The 19,635-nt window shown below is 39.7% G+C and overlaps 1 protein-coding gene across 1 annotated transcript in view; it reads left to right on the top strand.

Moving 5' to 3' along the window:
• Positions 1 to 19,635, top strand: part of LOC124021117 (ras-associating and dilute domain-containing protein-like) — a 71,332-nt gene that overhangs the window by 5,747 nt on the left and 45,950 nt on the right. The window contains 12 exon segments of the mRNA XM_046336448.1: positions 6,343 to 6,410; positions 6,412 to 6,470; positions 10,427 to 10,613; positions 13,743 to 13,799; positions 13,802 to 13,867; positions 13,924 to 14,166; positions 14,169 to 14,289; positions 14,368 to 14,402; positions 14,560 to 14,715; positions 15,459 to 15,488; positions 18,371 to 18,408; positions 19,427 to 19,584. Of these exon segments, the coding sequence (XP_046192404.1) occupies positions 6,343 to 6,410; positions 6,412 to 6,470; positions 10,427 to 10,613; positions 13,743 to 13,799; positions 13,802 to 13,867; positions 13,924 to 14,166; positions 14,169 to 14,289; positions 14,368 to 14,402; positions 14,560 to 14,715; positions 15,459 to 15,488; positions 18,371 to 18,408; positions 19,427 to 19,584 (1,218 nt within the window).

Here is a 19,635-nt window from a genome sequence, read left to right as displayed (position 1 = left end):
CATCTTTCACTCCAGTGTTTAATTTCTATATTGTAATTACCTCGCCACTATGACCTATTGTATTGCCTTACCTCCCTTATCTTACCTCATTTGCATACACTGTATATAGACTTTTTTCCTATTCTGTTTTTGATTGTACGTTTGTTTACTCCATGTGTAACTCTGTGTTGTTGTTTGTGTTACACTGCTTTGCTTTATCTTGGCCAGGTCGCAGTTGTAAATGAGAACTTGTTCTCAACTGGGCCTACCTGGTTAAATAAAGGTGAAATATATATATATATATTTTAAACAAATCGTATCTAGGCAACAACAAGGTCTGAGGAGGATGTCTCTGACAGTCTATAGTGTTGGAAATCTCAGACCTTGGAGCATAGTTCCTAGGCAACAAATAAGGTCTGGGGGAAGATGTCTCTGACATTTCCAAATGTAAGGAAAATTGCTCCGGGGAAGGTTCTCTTCAAACAGACAAGTCTCATAACAAATCACACATCTGTGTAGGCGGGGCTTAAAATGCTGGTGGGAATTGTGCTCATGTTTAACTATGGCAACAAGCTGATACGGCAGTGACATTACTGGTGACTTGCTTCGCATTTCCAACGCTTCCTTTCTGTCCCAACTGATGCGGAAGCAACTTGTACAGAATTGTTAACCTGGAGCATTGGCACACTGCCGGAAGCAACCCGTCTGTCTAGAGAGACTAGTGACCCGTCTGTCTGGAGAGACTGGAGAGACTAGTGAAAGGTCTGACTAGAGAGACTGGAGAGACTAGTGACCAGTCTGTCTGGAGAGACTAGTGACCCGTCTGTCTGGAGAGACTAGTGACCAGTCTGTCTGGAGAGACTAGTGACCCGTCTGTCTGGAGAGACTAGTGACCCGTCTGTCTAGAGAGACTAGTGACCCGTCTGTCTGGAGAGACTAGTGACCCGTCTGTCTGGAGAGACTAGTGACCCGTCTGTCTGGAGAGACTAGTGACCCGTCTGTCTAGAGAGACTAGTGACCCGTCTGTCTGGAGAGACTAGTGACCCATCTGTCTGGAGAGACTAGTGACCCGTCTGTCTGGAGAGACTAGTGACCCGTCTGTCTGGAGAGACTAGTGACCCGTCTGTCTGGAGAGACTAGTGACCCTGTCTGTCTGGAGAGACTAGTGACCCATCTGTCTGGAGAGAGACTGGAGAGACTAGTGACCCATCTGTCTGGAGAGACTAGTGACCCATCTGTCTGGAGAGACTAGTGACCCATCTGTCTGGAGAGACTAGTGACCCATCTGTCTGGAGAGACTAGTGACCCGTCTGTCTGGAGAGACTGGAGAGACTAGTGACCCATCTGTCTGGAGAGACTAGTGACCAGTCTGTCTGGAGAGACTAGTGACCCTGTCTAGTGTCTGGAGAGACTAGTGACCCGTCTGTCTGGAGAGACTGGAGAGACTAGTAACCCATCTGTCTAGTCAGTCTAGGATACATCAGTGTTAGAGGTTTGACTTGAGCAGTGCGGCAGCGTACGTTTGATCAGTGACTTTTACATGGATTTAATACACAGATAGATTCAACTTGCAACCTTCCCAGCTGTAACAGTTCAACTTGCAACCTTCCCAGCTGTAACAGTTCAGTCATCATAGCACTAACACACTCCTCCATGCCCCTCCTATCCCTCCTCTCTCCATGTTACAGTGTTCATGGAAATACTGTATACTGACTCGGCTCTGGGTGCTGGCTAGCAGGGTGTGTGTACACCAGTGATCTAGTCAAGTCACTAAACTTCCAGTCCAAGTCGAGTCCCAAATCTCTAACATTTGAGTCCAAGTCCGAGAGAAAGCTAAAGGCTAAAGGCTAGAAAGCTAAGCTAGGGCTAGAAAGCTAAGTAGGGCTAGAAAGCTAAGTAAGGCCAGAAAGCTAAGTAGGGCTAGAAAGCTAAGTAGGGCTAGAAAGCTAAGTAGGGCAGAAAGCTAAGTAAGGCCAGAAAGCTAAGTAGGCCAGGCTAGAAAGCTAAGTAAGGCCAGAAAGCTAAGTAGGACTAGAAAGCTAAGTAGGGCTAGAAAGCTAAGTAGGGCTAGAAAGCTAAGTAGGCTACCAGAAAGCTAAGTAGGGACAGAAAGCTAAGAGGACAGAAAGCTAAGTAAGTAGGGCCAGAAACGGAGTAAGGCCAGAAAGCTAAGTAGGGACAGGACCAGAAAGCTAAGTAAGGACAGAAAGCTAAGTACTAAGTCAGGGCAGAAAGCTAAGTACGGACAGAAAGCTAAGTACGGACAGAAAGCTAAGTACAGCTAGACTGCTTATATTGTAGCTATCTAATACAAGGAAGAGAGACTTTCTGACAACAAAGTCAGCAATCGTCGAGTCCGAGTCGAGTCACGTAAATCGTGAGTCAAATGAGTCCTGGGTTCAGGTACTACAACACTGCTGTACATACTCTGTGTGTGTGTGTGTGTCTCACAGCGCTGAGTTAACGGATAAGGTGCTCACCAAACTATGTTGCCAAACCTTATTACTTAAAGGGGGAATGCACTAAGCTTATCGTGTTCACACACGCACACCAGCACCACAGACCCTTAGTGTGTTTTTCTAACGAACCAAACCCGTGTTCTCCTTAGCGTGTTCTTAGCATGTGCATGCCAAACTGTACCATGTATGTGTAGTGTCTGGGGGGTGTTTCTGAGATACCCCTCTCTGCCCTGTCCTTCTGTAGGACCCAAAACACCCCCCTTCCTCGCTGCCCTAATGGTCCGGTCTGGCCTAGGTAGAATCATCTCCTCCCCTCTGCGTTCCGGCCGGGTGGTACAGCCCAACACCCCTGGCTCTAAAGGTGGGCGTGGCCGGGTGGTACAGCCCAACACCCCTGGCTCTAAAGGTGGGCGTGGCCACAGGTAGGGTGTCTGTCACCTTTCACCTGGCTGTCTGTCTGTCATCACCCACGGAGACCATCTGGAACGGCTCGAGAACCCCCCCCCGTCACCCTCCCCATCCGCGCCCCTCCGCCTCCGCCTCCCAAACCCTGTCAACCCATCCACAACATCACTACATTCTACAGCTCAGGACCACATTCTACAGGACCACATTCTACAGCTCAGTGTATATAGGACATCCATCCACAGTAACCATCTGACATAGATTCTGTCTCCTTGTTATGTGGTTGCTATGGGTCTTGTCTCTGTCTTATGTGGTTGCTATGGGTCGCTCTGTGTTATGTGGTTGCTATGGGTCTTGTCTCTGTGTTATGTGGTTGCTGTGGGTCTTGTCTCTGTGTTATGTGGTTGCTATGGGTCGCTCTGTGTTATGTGGTTGCTGTGGGTCTTGTCTCTGTGTTATGTGGTTGCTGTGGGTCTTGTCTCTGTCTTATGTGGTTGCTATGGGTCGCTCTGTGTTATGTGGTTCCTATGGGTCTTGTCTCTGTGTTATGTGGTTGCTATGGGTCTTGTCTCTCTCTTATGTGGTTGCTATGGGTCGCTCTGTGTTATGTGGTTGCTATGGGTCTTGTCTCTGTGTTATGTGGTTGCTATGGGTCTTGTCTGTGTTATGTGGTTGCTATGGGTCTTGTCTCTGTGTTATGTGGTTGCTATGGGTCTTGTCTCTGTGTTTTGTGGTTTCTATGGGTCGCTCTGTGTTATGTGGTTGCTATGGGTCTGGTCTCTGTGTTATGTGGTTGCTATGGGTCTTGTCTCTGTGTTTTGTGGTTGCTATGGGTCGCTCTGTGTTATGTGGTTGCTATGGGTCTGGTCTCTGTGTTATGTGGTTGCTATGAGTCTTGTCTCTGTGTTATGTGGTTGCTGTGGGTCTTGTCTCTGTGTTATGTGGTTGCTATGGGTCTTGTCTCTGTTATGTGGTGCTATGAGTCTTGTCTCTGTGTTAAGTGGTTGCTATGGGTGTTGTGTTTGTGTTATGTGGTTGCTGTGGGTCTTGTCTCTGTGTTATGTGGTTGCTATGGGTCGCTCTGTGTTAAGTGGTTGCTATGGGGCTTGTCTCTGTGTTATGTGGTTGCTATGGGGCTTGTCTCTGTGTTATGTGGTTGCTATGGGTCTTGTCTCTGTGTTATGTGGTTGCTATGGGTCTTGTCTCTGTGTTATGTGGTTGCTATGGGTCTTGTCTCTGTGTTATGTGGTTGCTGTGGGTCTTGTCTCTGTGTTATGTGGTTGCTGTGGGTCTTGTATCCGTGTTATGTGGTTGCTATGGGTCTTGTCTCTGTGTTATGTGGTTGCTATGGGTCTTGTCTCTGTGTTATGTGGTTGCTATGGGTCTTGTCTCTCTGTTATGTGGTTGCTATGGGTCGCTCTGTGTTATGTGGTTGCTGTGGGTCTTGTCTCTGTGTTATGTGGTTGCTATAGGTCGCTCTGTGTTATGTGGTTGCTATGGGTGTTGTCTCTGTGTTATGTGGTTGCTGTTGTTCTTGTCTCTGTGCTATGTGGTTGCTATGGGTCTTGTCTCTGTGTTATGTGGTTGCTGTGGGTCTTGTCTCTGTGTTATGTGGTTGCTATGGGTCTTGTCTCTGTGTTATATGGTTGCTATGGGTCTTGTCTTTGTGTTATGTGGTTGCTGTGGGTCGCTCTGTGTTATGTGGTTGCTATGGGTCTTGTCTCTGTGTTATGTGGTTGCTATGGGCTTGTCTTTGTGTTATGTGGTTGCTATGGGTCTTGTCTCTGTGTTATGTGGTTGCTATGGGTCTTGTCTCTGTGTTATGTGGTTGCTATGGGGCTTGTCTCTGTCTTATGTGGTTGCTATGGGTCTTGTCTCTGTGTTATGTGGTTGCTATGGGTCTTGTCTCTGTGTTATGTGGTTGCTATGGGTCGCTCTGTGTTATGTGGTTGCTATGGGTCGCTCTGTGTTATGTGGTTGCTATGGGTCGCTCTGTGTTATGTGGTTGCTATGGGTCTTGTCTCTGTATTATGTGGTTGCTATGGGGCTTGTCTCTGTCTTATGTGGTTGCTATGGGTCTTGTCTCTGTGTTATGTGGTTGCTGTGGGTCTTGTCTCTGTGTTATGTGGTTGCTATGGGTCGCTCTGTGTTATGTGGTTGCTATGGGTTGTCTCTGTGTTATGTGGTTGCTATGGGTCGCTCTGTGTTATGTGGTTGCTATGGGTCGCTCTGTGTTATGTGGTTGCTATTATGGGTCGCTCTGTGTTATGTGGTTGCTATGGGTCTTGTCTCTGTGTTATGTGGTTGCTGTGGGTCGCTCTGTGTTATGTGGTTGCTATGGGTCGCTCTGTGTTATGTGGTTGCTATGGGTCGCTCTGTGTTATGTGGTTGCTATGGGTCGCTCTGTGTTATGTGGTTGCTATGGGTCGCTCTGTGTTATGTGGTTGCTATGGGTCACTCTCTGTTATGTGGTGCTATGAGTCTTGTCTCTGTGTGGATGGTTGCTATGGGTGTTGTGTTTGTGTTATGTGGTTGCTGTGGGTCTTGTCTCTGTGTTATGTGGTTGCTATGGGTCGCTCTGTGTTAAGTGGTTGCTATGGGGCTTGATTCTCTGTGTTATGTGGTTGCTATGGGGCTTTCTCTGTGTTATGTGGTTGCTCATCTGGGTCTTGTCTCTGTGTTATGTGGTTGCTATTGGGTCTTGTCTCTGTGTTATGTGGTTGCTATGGGTCTTGTCTCTGTGTTATGTGGTTGCTATGGGTCTTGTCTCTGTGTTATGTGGTTGCTGTGGGTCTTGTATATAACGTGTTATGTGGTTAACTATGGGTCTTGTACTCTTATGTTATGTGGTTGCTATGGGTCTTGTCTCTGTGTTATTGTGGTTGCTATGGGTCGCTCTGTGTTATGTGGTTGCTATGGGTCTATTATTCTGTGTTATACTGGTTGCTATGGGTCTACTATTACTGTGTTACTGTGGTTGCTATATTATAACGCTCTACTACTTATAGAACTCTGGTTGCTATGGGTAACTATTACTCTGTGTTATGTGGTTGCTATGGGTCACTACTATTATGTATTATACTATTATGCTATTACTACTACTACTGTGTTATGTGGTTGCTATAACTATTACTACTATTATAACTGTGTTACTACTGGTTGCTATGGGTCGGTACACTCTACTATTATGTTATGTGGTTGCTACTGGGTCGCTACTGTGTTATGTACTATTGCTATGGGTCACTACTGTGTTATGTGGTTGCTATGGGTCTTGTCTCTGTGTTATGTGGTTGCTATGGATCGCTCTGTGTGGATTATCTAGCTTATTCATCTGATTCATCAGGTTTATCTGATTCTTCCAGTCTGTTATACCCTATTACTATTCACCTGATTCATTACTTATTATCTGATTCATCAGGTTTATCTATTCTTCCAGTCTGTTACTATTACCTGATTATCTGATTCACTAACTATTACTACTATTATCCTCTCTCTATAGATATCAACGCCCAGGCTATTAGCTACAGAGGAACAGAACTATTAGGAACTCTGACACTACTATTACTACGATTATGGGACCACCTTCTGCCTATTCCTATTACTCAGTGAGACCAGTCTCAACCAGGTACACTACTACTATAACTATTACTACTATTAGAACTCTGACACTACCTCGACCTACCAACTATTACTACTATTATAACCCTCAGTGAGACCAGTCTCAACCAGGTACACTACTATTATAACTATTTACTACTACTACTACTACTACTAGACCAGTCTCAACCAGGTACTACTACTACTATAACTATTACTACTATTAGAACTCTGACACTACCTCGACCTGGGACCACCTTCTGATTACTACTATTATAACCCTCAGTGAGACCAGTCTACAACCAGGTACACTACTATTATAACTATTACTACTATTATAACTATTACTACTATTATAACTATTACTACTATTACTACTATTATAACTATTACTACTACTATTACTACTATTATAACTATTACTACTATTACTACTATTATAACTATTACTACTATTATAACTATTACTACTATTATAACTATTATAACTATTACTACTATTACTACTATTACCACTATTATAACTATTACTACTATTACTACTATTATAACTATTACTACTAATACAACTATTACAACTATTACTACTATTATAACTATTACTACTATTACTACTATTATAACTATTACTACTATTACAACTATTACAACTATTACTACTACTATTATAACTATTACTACTATTACTACTATTAGAACTATTACTACTATTACTACTATTACTACTATTATAACTATTACTACTATTACTACTATTACTACTATTACTACTATTATAACTATTACTACTATTACTACTATTACTACTATTACTACTACTACTACTACTATTACTACTACTACTACTACTATAACTATTACTACTATTACAACTATTATAACTATTACTACTATTACTACTATTATAACTATTACTACTATTATAACTATTACTACTATTACTACTATTATAACTATTACTACTATTATAACTATTACTACTATTACTACTATTATTAACTATTACTACTATTATAACTATTACTATTATACTATTACTACTATTACTATTACTATTACTACTATTATAACTATTACTACTATTACTACTATTATAACTATTACTACTATTACTACTATTACTACTATTACTACTATTACTACTATTACTACTATTAGAACTATTACTACTATTACTACTATTACTACTATTATAACTATTACTACTATTACTACTATTACTACTATACTACTACTACTATTATAACTATTACTACTATTACTACTATTACTACTATTACTACTACTACTACTACTATTACTACTATTACTACTACTACTACTACTATAACTATTACTACTATTACAACTATTATAACTATTACTACTATTACTGCTATTTACTACTATTACTACTATTATAACTATTACTACTATTACTACTATTATAACTATTACTACTATTATAACTATTACTACTATTACTACTATTATAACTATTACTACTATTATAACTATTACTACTATTACTACTATTACTACTATTACTACTATTACTACTACTATAACTATTACTACTATTACTACTATTATAACTATTACTACTATTACTACTATTACTACTATTATAACTATTACTACTATTACAACTATTACAACTATTACTACTATTATAACTATTACTACTATTACTACTATAATAACTATTACTACTATTACTACTATTACTACTATTACTACTATTATAACTATTACTACTACTACTACTATTACTACTATTACTACTACTATACTATTACTATTATTACTACTATTACTACTATTATAACTATTACTACTATTATAACTATTTACTACTATTATAACTATTACTACTATTACTACTACTACTACTATTATAACTATTACTACTATTACTACTATTATAACTATTACTACTATTATAACTATTTACTATTATAACTATTACTATTACTACTATTACTACTATTATAACTATTACTACTATTATAACTATTACTACTATTATAACTATTACTACTATTACTACTATTATAACTATTACTACTTTACATTTACTATTTAAGTCTATTTACTATTATAACTATTCTTACTATTATAACTATTACTACTATTGGTGCATTACTATTACTACTATTACTGACTATCCAGTGGAACTATTATAACTTTACAACTATTATCTAAATCTTAAGGGGGGTTAGGGATTACTACTTATCCTATCCTAGGTATACTATTACTATTATTACTAGTCTTACTATTATTACTACTATTACTATTATTACTACTACTATTACTACTATTATAACTATTCTTACTATTATTACTACTATTACTATTATTACTACTACTACTACTACTATTATAACTATTACTACTATTACTACTATTATAACTATTACTACTATTACTATTATTATAACTATTACTACTATTACTATTATTACTACTATTACTATTATTACTACTATTATAACTATTATAACTATTACTACTATTACTACTATTATAACTATTACTATTATTACTACTATTACTACTATTATAACTATTACTACTATACTATTACTACTATTACTATTATTACTACTACTACTACTATTATAACTCTTACTACTATTACTATTATTATAACTATTACTATTATTACTACTATTACTATTATTATAACTATTACTACTATTACTACTATTACTACTATTACTACTATTATAACTATTACTACTATTATAACTATTACTACTATTACTATTATTACTACTATTACTATTATTACTATTATTACTACTATTACTATTATTACTATTATTACTATTATTACTACTATTACTATTATTACTACTATTACTATTATTACTACTATTACTATTATTACTACTATTATAACTATTACTACTATTACTACTATTATAACTATTACTACTATTACTATTATACTATTACTACTATTATAACTATTACTACTATTATAACTATTACTACTATTACTACTATTATAACTATTACTACTATTACTATTACTATTATTACTACTATTACTACTATTATAACTATTACTACTATTACTACTATTACTACTATTACTACTATTATAACTATTACTACTATTATAACTATTACTACTATTACTACTATTACTACTATTACTACTATTATAACTATTACTACTATTATAACTATTACTACTATTATAACTATTACTACTATTACTACTATTACTATTATTACTACTATTATAACTATTACTACTATTACTACTATTACTACTATTACTACTATTACTATTATTATTACTACTATAACTATTACTACTATTACTACTATTATAACTATTACTACTATTACTACTATTACTACTATTATAACTATTACTACTATTATAACTATTACTACTATTACTACTATTACTACTATTACTACTATTATAACTATTACTACTATTATAACTATTACTACTATTATAACTATTACTACTATTACTACTATTACTACTATTATTATAACTATTACTACTATTACTACTATTACTACTATTACTACTATTATAACTATTACTACTATTACTACTATTACTACTATTACTACTATTATAACTATTACTACTACTATAACTATTACTACTATTATAACTATTACTACTATTACTACTATTATAACTATTACTACTATTACTACTATTACTACTATTACTACTATTATTACTACTATTATAACTATTATTATTATTATTACTACTATTATAACTATTACTACTATTACTACTATTACTACTATTATAACTATTTACTATTACTATTACTATTAGCTGGATTGTTGTTATTATATGAATCAAAGCCTATATATATATTATATATTGTGTTATATATTGTTGTTATTATTGAATGTAATTATGGAATGTGTCTGATTTAGATGGTTAAATATTATTACATTTATATATATATATTATTATACTAATTTAAACCGATGTATCCCCTGTACTAATCAGTTGGGGGTATAACAGACGAGCTATTATAGCGTTACTACTCCACCCTGCCGGGACCTCTGAGGACGAGGGGAGTCAAGGGGGGCCACGACCAGGAGGAAGGAGGGAGAGGGGGAGGAGCGGGGGGAGGAGGGGTGAGACATTCCCTCTACCAGTCCCCTCACCTGTTGCTGCTGCAGGGATACAACAGACAGGTACCAACTACACTACCTGACTGATGCATGCTGGGATATATGATACAGACAGACAGACATGTCCCAACTACACTACCTGACTGATGCATGCTGGGATATATGATACAGACAGACAGACAGGTACCAACTACACTACCTGACTGATGCATGCTGGGATATATGATACAGACAGACAGGTACCAACTACACTACCTGACTGATGCATGCTGGGATATATGATACAGACAGACAGGTATTATAACAACTACACTACCTGACTGATGCATGCTGGGATATATGAGACATACAGACAGGTACCAACTACACTACCTGACTGATGCATGCTGGGATATATGAGACAGACAGACAGGTACCAACTACACTACCTGACTGATGCATGCTGGGATTGAGTCTCTAATGTGCTAGTGATGGCTGTTTAACAGTCTGATGGCCTTGAGATAGAAGCTGTTTTTCAGTCTCTAATGTGCTAGTGATGGCTGTTTAACAGTCTGTTGGCCTTGAGATAGAAGCTGTTTTTCAGTCTCTAATGTGCTAGTGATGGCTGTTTAACAGTCTGTTGGCCTTGAGATAGAAGCTGTTTTTCAGTCTCTCTGTGCTAGTGATGGCTGTTTAACAGTCTGATGGTCTTGAGATAGAAGCTGTTTTTCAGTCTCTCTGTGCTAGTGGTGGCTGTTTAACAGTCTGTTGGCCTTGAGATAGAAGCAGTTTTTCAGTCTCTCGGTCCCTGCTTTGATGCACCTATTACTACTATTATAACTATTACTACTGTACTGACCTCTCCTTATGGATGATAGCAGGGTGAACAGGCAGTGGCTCGGGTGGTTGTTGTCCTTGATGATCCTTCTGGATGATAGCGGGGTGAACAGGCAGTGGCTCGGGTGGTTGTTGTCCTTGATGATCCTTCTGGATGATAGCGGGGTGAACAGGCAGTGGCTCGGGTGGTTGTTGTCCTTGATGATCCTTCTGGATGATAGCGGGGTGAACAGGCAGTGGCTCGGGTGGTTGATGTCCTTGATGATCCTTTTATGGCCTTCCTGTAACATCGGGTGGTGTAGGTGTCCTGGAGGGGCAGGTAGTTTGCCCCCTGATTATGCGTTGGGGAGAACGCACCACCCTCTGGAGAGCCCTGTGGTTGCGGGCGGTGCAGTTGCCGTACCAGGCGGTGATACAGCCCAACTACACTACCCTGACTGATATTTCAGTTGTGTTTTCTTTTCGGAAACTTTCTTTCACATTGAAGTCATGGAGTCGGTCTACAGTACCTTTTAGGTGTCATGTTATGGCAGAATGTAAAAGTGTTCAAGGGGTTGTGGACCTTCTACAGGCAGTTTATACTGTTTATATACAGTATATATGTAATATATATTGTGTTATATACAGTTATATTTAATATATATTGTTATATTTACAGTATATGTAATATATATTGTTATATTTACAGTATATGTAATATATATTGTGTTATATACAGTATATTTAATATATATTGTTATATTTAGAGTATGTGTAATATATATTGTGTTATATACAGTATATGTAATATATATTGTTATATTTAGAGTATATTTAATATATATTGTGTTATATACAGTATATGTAATATATATTGTTATATTTACAGTATATTTAATATATATTGTGTTATATACAGTATATATAATATATATTGTCTTAATATATATATGTAATTATATATAGTATATTTAATATATATTGTTATATTTAGTATATGTAATATATATTGTGTTATATACAGTATATGTAATATATATTGTGTTATATACAGTATATATATATTGTGTAATATATATTGTGTTATATACAGTATATGTAATATATATTGTGTTATATACAGTATATGTAATATATATTGTTATATTTACAGTATATGTAATATATATTGTGTTATATACAGTATATTTAATATATATTGTGTTATATACAGTATATTTAATATATATTGTGTTATATATAGTATATTTAATATATATTGTGTTATATACAGTATATGTAATATATATTGTGTTATATACAGTATATGTAATATATATTGTGTTATATACAGTTTATGTAATATATATTGTGTTATATACAGTATATTTAATATATATTGTGTTATATACAGTATATGTAATATATATTGTTATATTTACAGTATATGTAATATATATTTGTTATATTTACAGTAATATATATGTTATATAGTATATTAATATATATGCATGTTATACAGTATATGTAATATATATTGTGTTATATACAGTATATGTAATATATATTGTTATATTTACAGTATATGTAATATATATTGTGTTATATACAGTATATGTAATATATATTGTGTTATATACAGTATATGTAATATATATTGTTATATTTACAGTATATGTAATATATATTGTGTTATATAGAGTATATGTAATATATATTGTGTTATATACAGTATATGTAATATATATTGTGTTATATACAGTATATGTAATATATATTGTGTTATATACAGTATATGTAATATATATTGTGTTATATACATTATTAGTAATATATATTGTTATATTTACAGTATATATATTTATATATATTGTGTTATATACAGTATATGTAATATATATTGTTATATTTACAGTATATGTAATATATATTGTTATATTTACAGTATATGTAATATATATTGTTATATTTACAGTATATGTAATATATATTGTGTTATATACAGTATATGTAATATATATTGTGTTATATACAGTATATGTAATATATATTGTTATATTTACAGTATATGTAATATATATTGTGTTATATACAGTTATTAGTAATATATATATTACAGTATATTATATATATATTGTGTTATATACAGTATAATATATATTGTGTTATATACAGTATATGTAATATATATTGTGTTATATACAGTATATGTAATATATATTGTGTTATATACAGTATATGTAATATATATTATGTTATATACAGTATATGTAATATATATTGTGTTATATACAGTATATGTAATATATATTGTTATATTTACAGTATATTTAATATATATTGTGCTATATACAGTATATGTAATATATATGGTGCTATATACAGTTTATATAATATATATGGTGCTATATATTCCAGGACTGCCTGGTGTACCTGTTGAACAGAGAGCAGCACACTGTGGGTCAGGAGATATGTAATCAGCCCGTCCAAACATCTGCCTGTCCTCTCCTGACATCCTGCCACTCCACTGTCGCCTCCACCGGGTCCCTGCCCCCGTCACCATGGCAGCACCCCCAACAACAACAACAACCCTCAGCAGCCCGCCGCCGTCACCGGGGACGACCGCTCCTGCGTTGCCGTGGAGCCCATCCCCCACGCGACGGTCCTGGTCAACTTCTCCCGGTGCGAGCAATCCACCCAGCTCCGCCATGGCGACCTCCTGTCGTTCGGAGCCCACTACATCTTCCTGTATAAGGACCCAACGGGTGCCAAACCACTCCCCTCCCAGACGCTGGCACGCCTCCGAACCCTGGGGCAGCTGTACGAGGCTGGGGGAGGGGTTATGGAGACGGAGGGTGGGACGGAGGGGGAGGGACCTGTAAGGCGTGTGGCTCTTTGTTAAAGGACAGGGGGCGTTGTCCTAATAAATTGGCCCCCCGCCAGGCGCAGTTTCAAACCGCACCTGGTGAAATTGTGTTATAGGCAGGGGGGGCGGGGGGGACAGGCGTCGTAAATATATACGATCTTGGCGGGACAGAACCAGAAGAGACGTTATATTTACAGCTGGACTTTGAGCAGGTAAATAAAGGTTGTTGTAGATCAGTGAATGTATTTATCCTGTGATGTCACTGTGATGTCACTGTGATGTCACCAGGAATAGTTTTGCCCCAATGTTTATTCAGTCGAGTTTAACCGAACTGAATCAAACTGACCTGAATCGTTTCATTCCGATCAGGCCCACGAGGACGCCCTGGTGAGCAGGATCATGTCTCTGATCGAGCCGGGCGGAGACGACCACAAGTTAGCCCCTGCCTACCTGCTGTGTCTCTGCATACAGCACTCTGCTTCTGCCTTCCCACCAGGCTGCTTCGGCAAATTGCTGCTGAAGATAGTACGATGCATACAGACTCCTGGGTGAGAGGGAGCCCTCCCGGAGAGGGGTGGGTTTGGAAGGGGTGAGAGGGAGGGGCCTAGAGAGACAGAGGGGCCTAGACGCGGAGGGACTAGATCTTCCTGTATAAGGGAGGGAGGGGCCTAGAGGGAGAGGGGGTTTGGATGGGGTAGGCAGAGGGAGGGGAGCGGGGGGGGGGGTTTGGAAGGGGTAGGAGAGGGAGGGGCCTGACGCGGAGGGAGGGGCCTAGAGGAGAGGGGGGTTTTGGAAGGGGTAGGAGAGGGAACCAAGACAGAGGAGGGGAGGGGTTTGGAAGGGGTAGGAGAGGGAGGGGCCTAGACGGAGAGGGGGGTTTGGATGGGGTAGGAGAGGGAGGGGCCTAGACGGAGAGGGGGAGGTTTGGAAGTGGTAATAAAGGAGAGGGAGGGGCCTGAGAGGGATGTCACTGTGATGTCACCAGGGAGGGGCCTGAGTCAGGTAAAAAAGACGGGGAGGGAGGGGCCTAGAGGGAGAGGGAGGGGTTTGGAAGGTTTAGGAGAGGGAGGGGCTTAGACGGAGAGGGGGGGTTTGGATGGAAAACTGACGGAGAGGGGGCGTTTCAGGAGAGGGAGGGGCCTAGAGGGAGAGGATCATGGCTCTGATCGGGGGGGGAGGGGCCAGAGGGCCCCGGGGTTTGCTGTGGGTAGGATACAGCACTCTGCTTCCGCCTTCCCACCAGGCTGCTTGGCAAATTGCTGCTGAAGATAGTACGATGCATACAGACCGTCTCCTGGGTGAGAGGGAGGGGCCTAGAGGGAGGGGCCTAGACGGGGAGGGAGGGGCCTAGACGGAGAGGGAGGGGTTTGGAAGGGGTAGCAGAGGGAGAGGGAGGGGTTTGGAAGGGGTTGGAGAGGTTTAGGTGGAGAGGGAGGGGTTTAGACTGGGAGGGAGGGCTTTGGAGGGTAGCAGAGGGAGAGGGAGGGGTTTGGAAGGGGTTGGAGAGGTTTAGGTGGAGAGGGAGGGGTTTAGAAGGGGTAGGAGGGGCCTAGATGGAGAGGGAGGGGTTTGGAAGGGGTTGGAGGGGAAAGTCAGTTATGACTCTGGAGTCGGTAAAAACGAATCATGACTCTGGAGTCGGTAAAAACGAATCATGACTCTGGAGTTGGTAAAACGAATCGGTGAAAACGAATCATGACTCTGGAGTTGGTAAAACGAATCATGACTCTGGAGTTGGTAAAAACGAATCATGGCTCTGGAGTCGGTAGACAGAGAAACGAATAATGACTCTGGAGTCTGGGTGAAAACTAATCATGACTCTGGAGTCGGTAAAAATGAATCATGACTCTGGAGTCGTTTAAAAGAGTAGTTCTAAAAGCTCTAGTCGTTGACGAAGTGCACATCACTAATAATAAGGCCTTTGTTTTATGGTTTAAGATCATTATTCTGGTTGACTTGCTGAGGGGAATTTATCAGATTACAGGATCTGAATGGTTTCAACTCTTAGCTGATGCTGAACTTGTGGTGTAACTTCAACTTCTTATAAACACGAGGGGTTAGGATTCAGGGGTTAGACAGAGTAGGGGTTAGGATTCAGGGGATAGACAGAGTAGAGTAGGGGTTAGGATTCAGGGGTTAGACAGAGTAGAGTAGAGTAGAGTAGAGGTTAGGGTTCAGAGGTTAGACAGAGTAGAGTAGGGGTTAGGGTTAGTCAGAGAGAGGGTTGGGGTTCAGGGGTTAGACAGAGAGAGGGTTAGGGTTCAGGGGTTAGACAGAGAGGGTTAGGGTTCAGGGGTTAGACAGAGAGAGGGTTAGGGTTCAGGGGTTAGACAGAGAGAGGGTGTGTTATAGTCACCTACAGTGTTAGTGAGCTAGCAGCAGCCTTCTCTCCTGTGTTATAGTCACCTACAGTGTTAGTGAGCTAGCAGCTAGCAGCAGCCTTCTCTCCTGTGTTATAGTCACCTACAGTGTTAGTGAGCTAGCAGCAGCCTTCTCTCCTGTGTTATAGTCACCTACAGTGTTAGTGAGCTAGCAGCTAGCAGCAGCCTTCTCTCCTGTGTTATAGTCACCTACAGTGTTAGTGAGCTAGCAGCTAGCAGCAGCCTTCTCTCCTGTGTTATAGTCACCTACAGTGTTAGTGAGCTAACAGCTAGCAGCAGCCTTCTCTCCTGTGTTATAGTCACCTACAGTGTTAGTGAGCTAGTAGCAGCCTTCTCTCCTGTGTTATAGTCACCTACAGTGTTAGTGAGCTAGCAGCTAGCAGCAGCCTTCTCTCCTGTGTTATAGTCACCTACAGTGTTAGTGAGCTAGCAGCTAGCAGCAGCCTTCTCTCCTGTGTTATAGTCACCTACAGTGTTAGTGAGCTAGCAGCAGCCTTCTCTCCTGTGTTATAGTCACCTACAGTGTTAGTGAGCTAGTAGCAGCCTTCTCTCCTGTGTTATAGTCACCTACAGTGTTAGTGAGCTAACAGCTAGCAGCAGCCTTCTCTCCTGTGTTATAGTCACCTACAGTGTTAGTGAGCTAACAGCTAGCAGCAGCCTTCTCTCCTGTGTTATAGTCACCTACAGTGTTAGTGAGCTAACAGCTAGCAGCAGCCTTCTCTCCTGTGTTATAGTCACCTACAGTGTTAGTGAGCTAACAGCTAGCAGCAGCCTTCTCTCCTGTGTTATAGTCACCTACAGTGTTAGTGAGCTAGCAGCTAGCAGCAGCCTTCTCTCCTGTGTTATAGTCACCTAGGGAATAGGATCCTGGTCTAAAAATAGGGCACTATATAGGGAATAGGGATCATTTAGGGTGCACCCTAAGTCTATTGTAGTCAGACACAGAGGTTCAGTAAGTCCATAGTTCCCTTTGGGCCCAGACCAAAAGTACTGCACTATATAGGGAATAGGGATCATTTAGGGTGCACCCTAAGATCAGGTAAACGAATGATGTCGTGGTTTAATGAATGTTGAGGTCTTTTGTCCGATTAGCCAGCTGATTAATTATGCAGATCTCATTAACTGAACAAACAATCAATTTAAAATGTCTTCCTTCCCGGACACCTTTAATGAGGCTTTTTGGTAAAAACTCAACTCGTCGTGTTTGGGGGACAAAGAATGCTGAGTTGCATCCAAAGAACACCATACCTACTGTGAAGCATGGGGGTGGAAACATCATGCTTTGGGGCTGTTTTTCTGCAAAGTGGGGAAACAGAGGGTTAAATACACAACATGTAATGATGGAATTGAAACCAGGTGTGATGGAAGACAAGACAAAACAAATGGAAAATGAAAGGTGGATCGATGATGGCTAGAAGACCGTGTGTGTGTGTGTGAGTGTGTTTATGTGTGTGTGTGTGTGTGTGTGTGTGTGTGTGTGTGTGTGTGTGTGTGTGTGTGTGTGTGTGTGTGTGTGTGTGTGTGTGTGTGTGTGTGTGTGTGTGTGTGTGTGTGTGTGTGTGTGTGTGTGTGTGTGTGTGTGTGTGTGTGTGTGTTTGTGTGTGTGTTTATGTGTGTGTGTGTGTGTGTGTGTGTGTGTGTGTGTGTGTGTGTGTGTGTGTGCGTGCGTGTGCGTGTGCGTGCGTGTGTGTGTAAGACGGACCTAGTTAGAGAGAGACTTTTCTTTTTCATAGAGAGAGAGAGAATGTAAGACCCACCTGTTAAATCTTTGATGAGCTTCTAATTGCAGCGTGTTTCAGGAGAAGACAAAGGAATTGGCACAGAAGCAAGCTCAGCAGTGAGTATCATATTCCGCCTTGTAGCACTGTGTGTGTGTGTGTGTGTGTGTGTGTGTGTGTGTGTGTGTGTGTGTGTGTGTGTGTGTGTGTGTGTGTGTGTGTGTGTGTGTGTGTGTGTGTGTGTGTGTGTGTGTGTGTGTGTGTGTGTGTGTGTGTGTGTGTGTGTGTGTGTGTGTGTGTGTGTGTGTGCGTGACCCCTCATTCTCCTCTCAATTCAAGGGGCTTTATTGGAAGTTGGGAAATCAAGTGGAACGAATAATAAACACAAGTGATATAAACAATAAAAATTAACAGTAAACATCACAACCATTTCAAAACAATAAAGACATTAAATGTCATATTATACATATATATATATATATATATATATATATATATATATATATATACAGTGTTGTACAAATAGTTAAAGTACACAAGGGAAAATAAATCAACATAAATATGGGTTGTATTTGCAGTGGTGTTTGTTCTTCACTGGTTGCCCTTTTCTCGTGGCAACAGGTCACAAATCTTGTTGCTGTGATGGGACACTGTGGTATTTCACCCAGTAGATATGGGAGTTTATCAAAATTGGGTTTGTTTTCAAATTCTTTGTGGATCTGTGTAATCTGAGGGAAATATGTGTCTCTAATATGGTCATTCCTCAATAGCAAAGCTATGCTCTCTCTCTCTCCTCTCTTTCCTCTCACTCTCCCCTCTCTCCTTTCTCCCCTCCTGTCTCTTTCCTCCCCTGTCTCTATCTCCTCTCTCTCTCCTCTACTGTATCTCTCTCCTCTCCTTTCTCCCCTCCTCTCTCTCTCCTCTCCTGTCTCTCTCTCCTCTCTCTCCTCTCCTGTCTCTCTCCTGTCTCTCTCCCCTCTCTCCCTTCTCCCCACCTCTCTCTCCTCTCCTCTCTCTCTCTCCTCGCTCTCTCCTCTCCTGTCTCTCTCTCCTCTCTCTCTCCTCTCTCTCTCCTCTCTCTTTCTCTCTCTCTCCTCTCCTGTCTCTCTCTCCTCTCTCTCTCTCTCCTCTCTCCAGTCAGGACCCGGCCTCCCTGTCTCTCCTGTCCATCAGTGATCTGATCCCAGACCTGCAGGTCGTATTCTTCTGGATGTCCAACAGTATAGAGATCCTGTACTTCATCCAACAGAAGGCCCCAGCATACACACAGGGCATAGAGACGCTCGACTCTAAAGGTACACACTCACAAGGAGAGTCTTCTGGGATGTCTAGGTTCAGCAGCCATT

Source organism: Oncorhynchus gorbuscha, unplaced genomic scaffold (assembly GCF_021184085.1).
Source record: "Oncorhynchus gorbuscha isolate QuinsamMale2020 ecotype Even-year unplaced genomic scaffold, OgorEven_v1.0 Un_scaffold_1055, whole genome shotgun sequence".
NCBI classification, from domain to species: Eukaryota; Metazoa; Chordata; class Actinopteri; order Salmoniformes; family Salmonidae; genus Oncorhynchus; species Oncorhynchus gorbuscha.
Note: the sequence above shows the minus strand (reverse complement) of the source record. Positions and strands in the feature narration are given on the sequence as shown.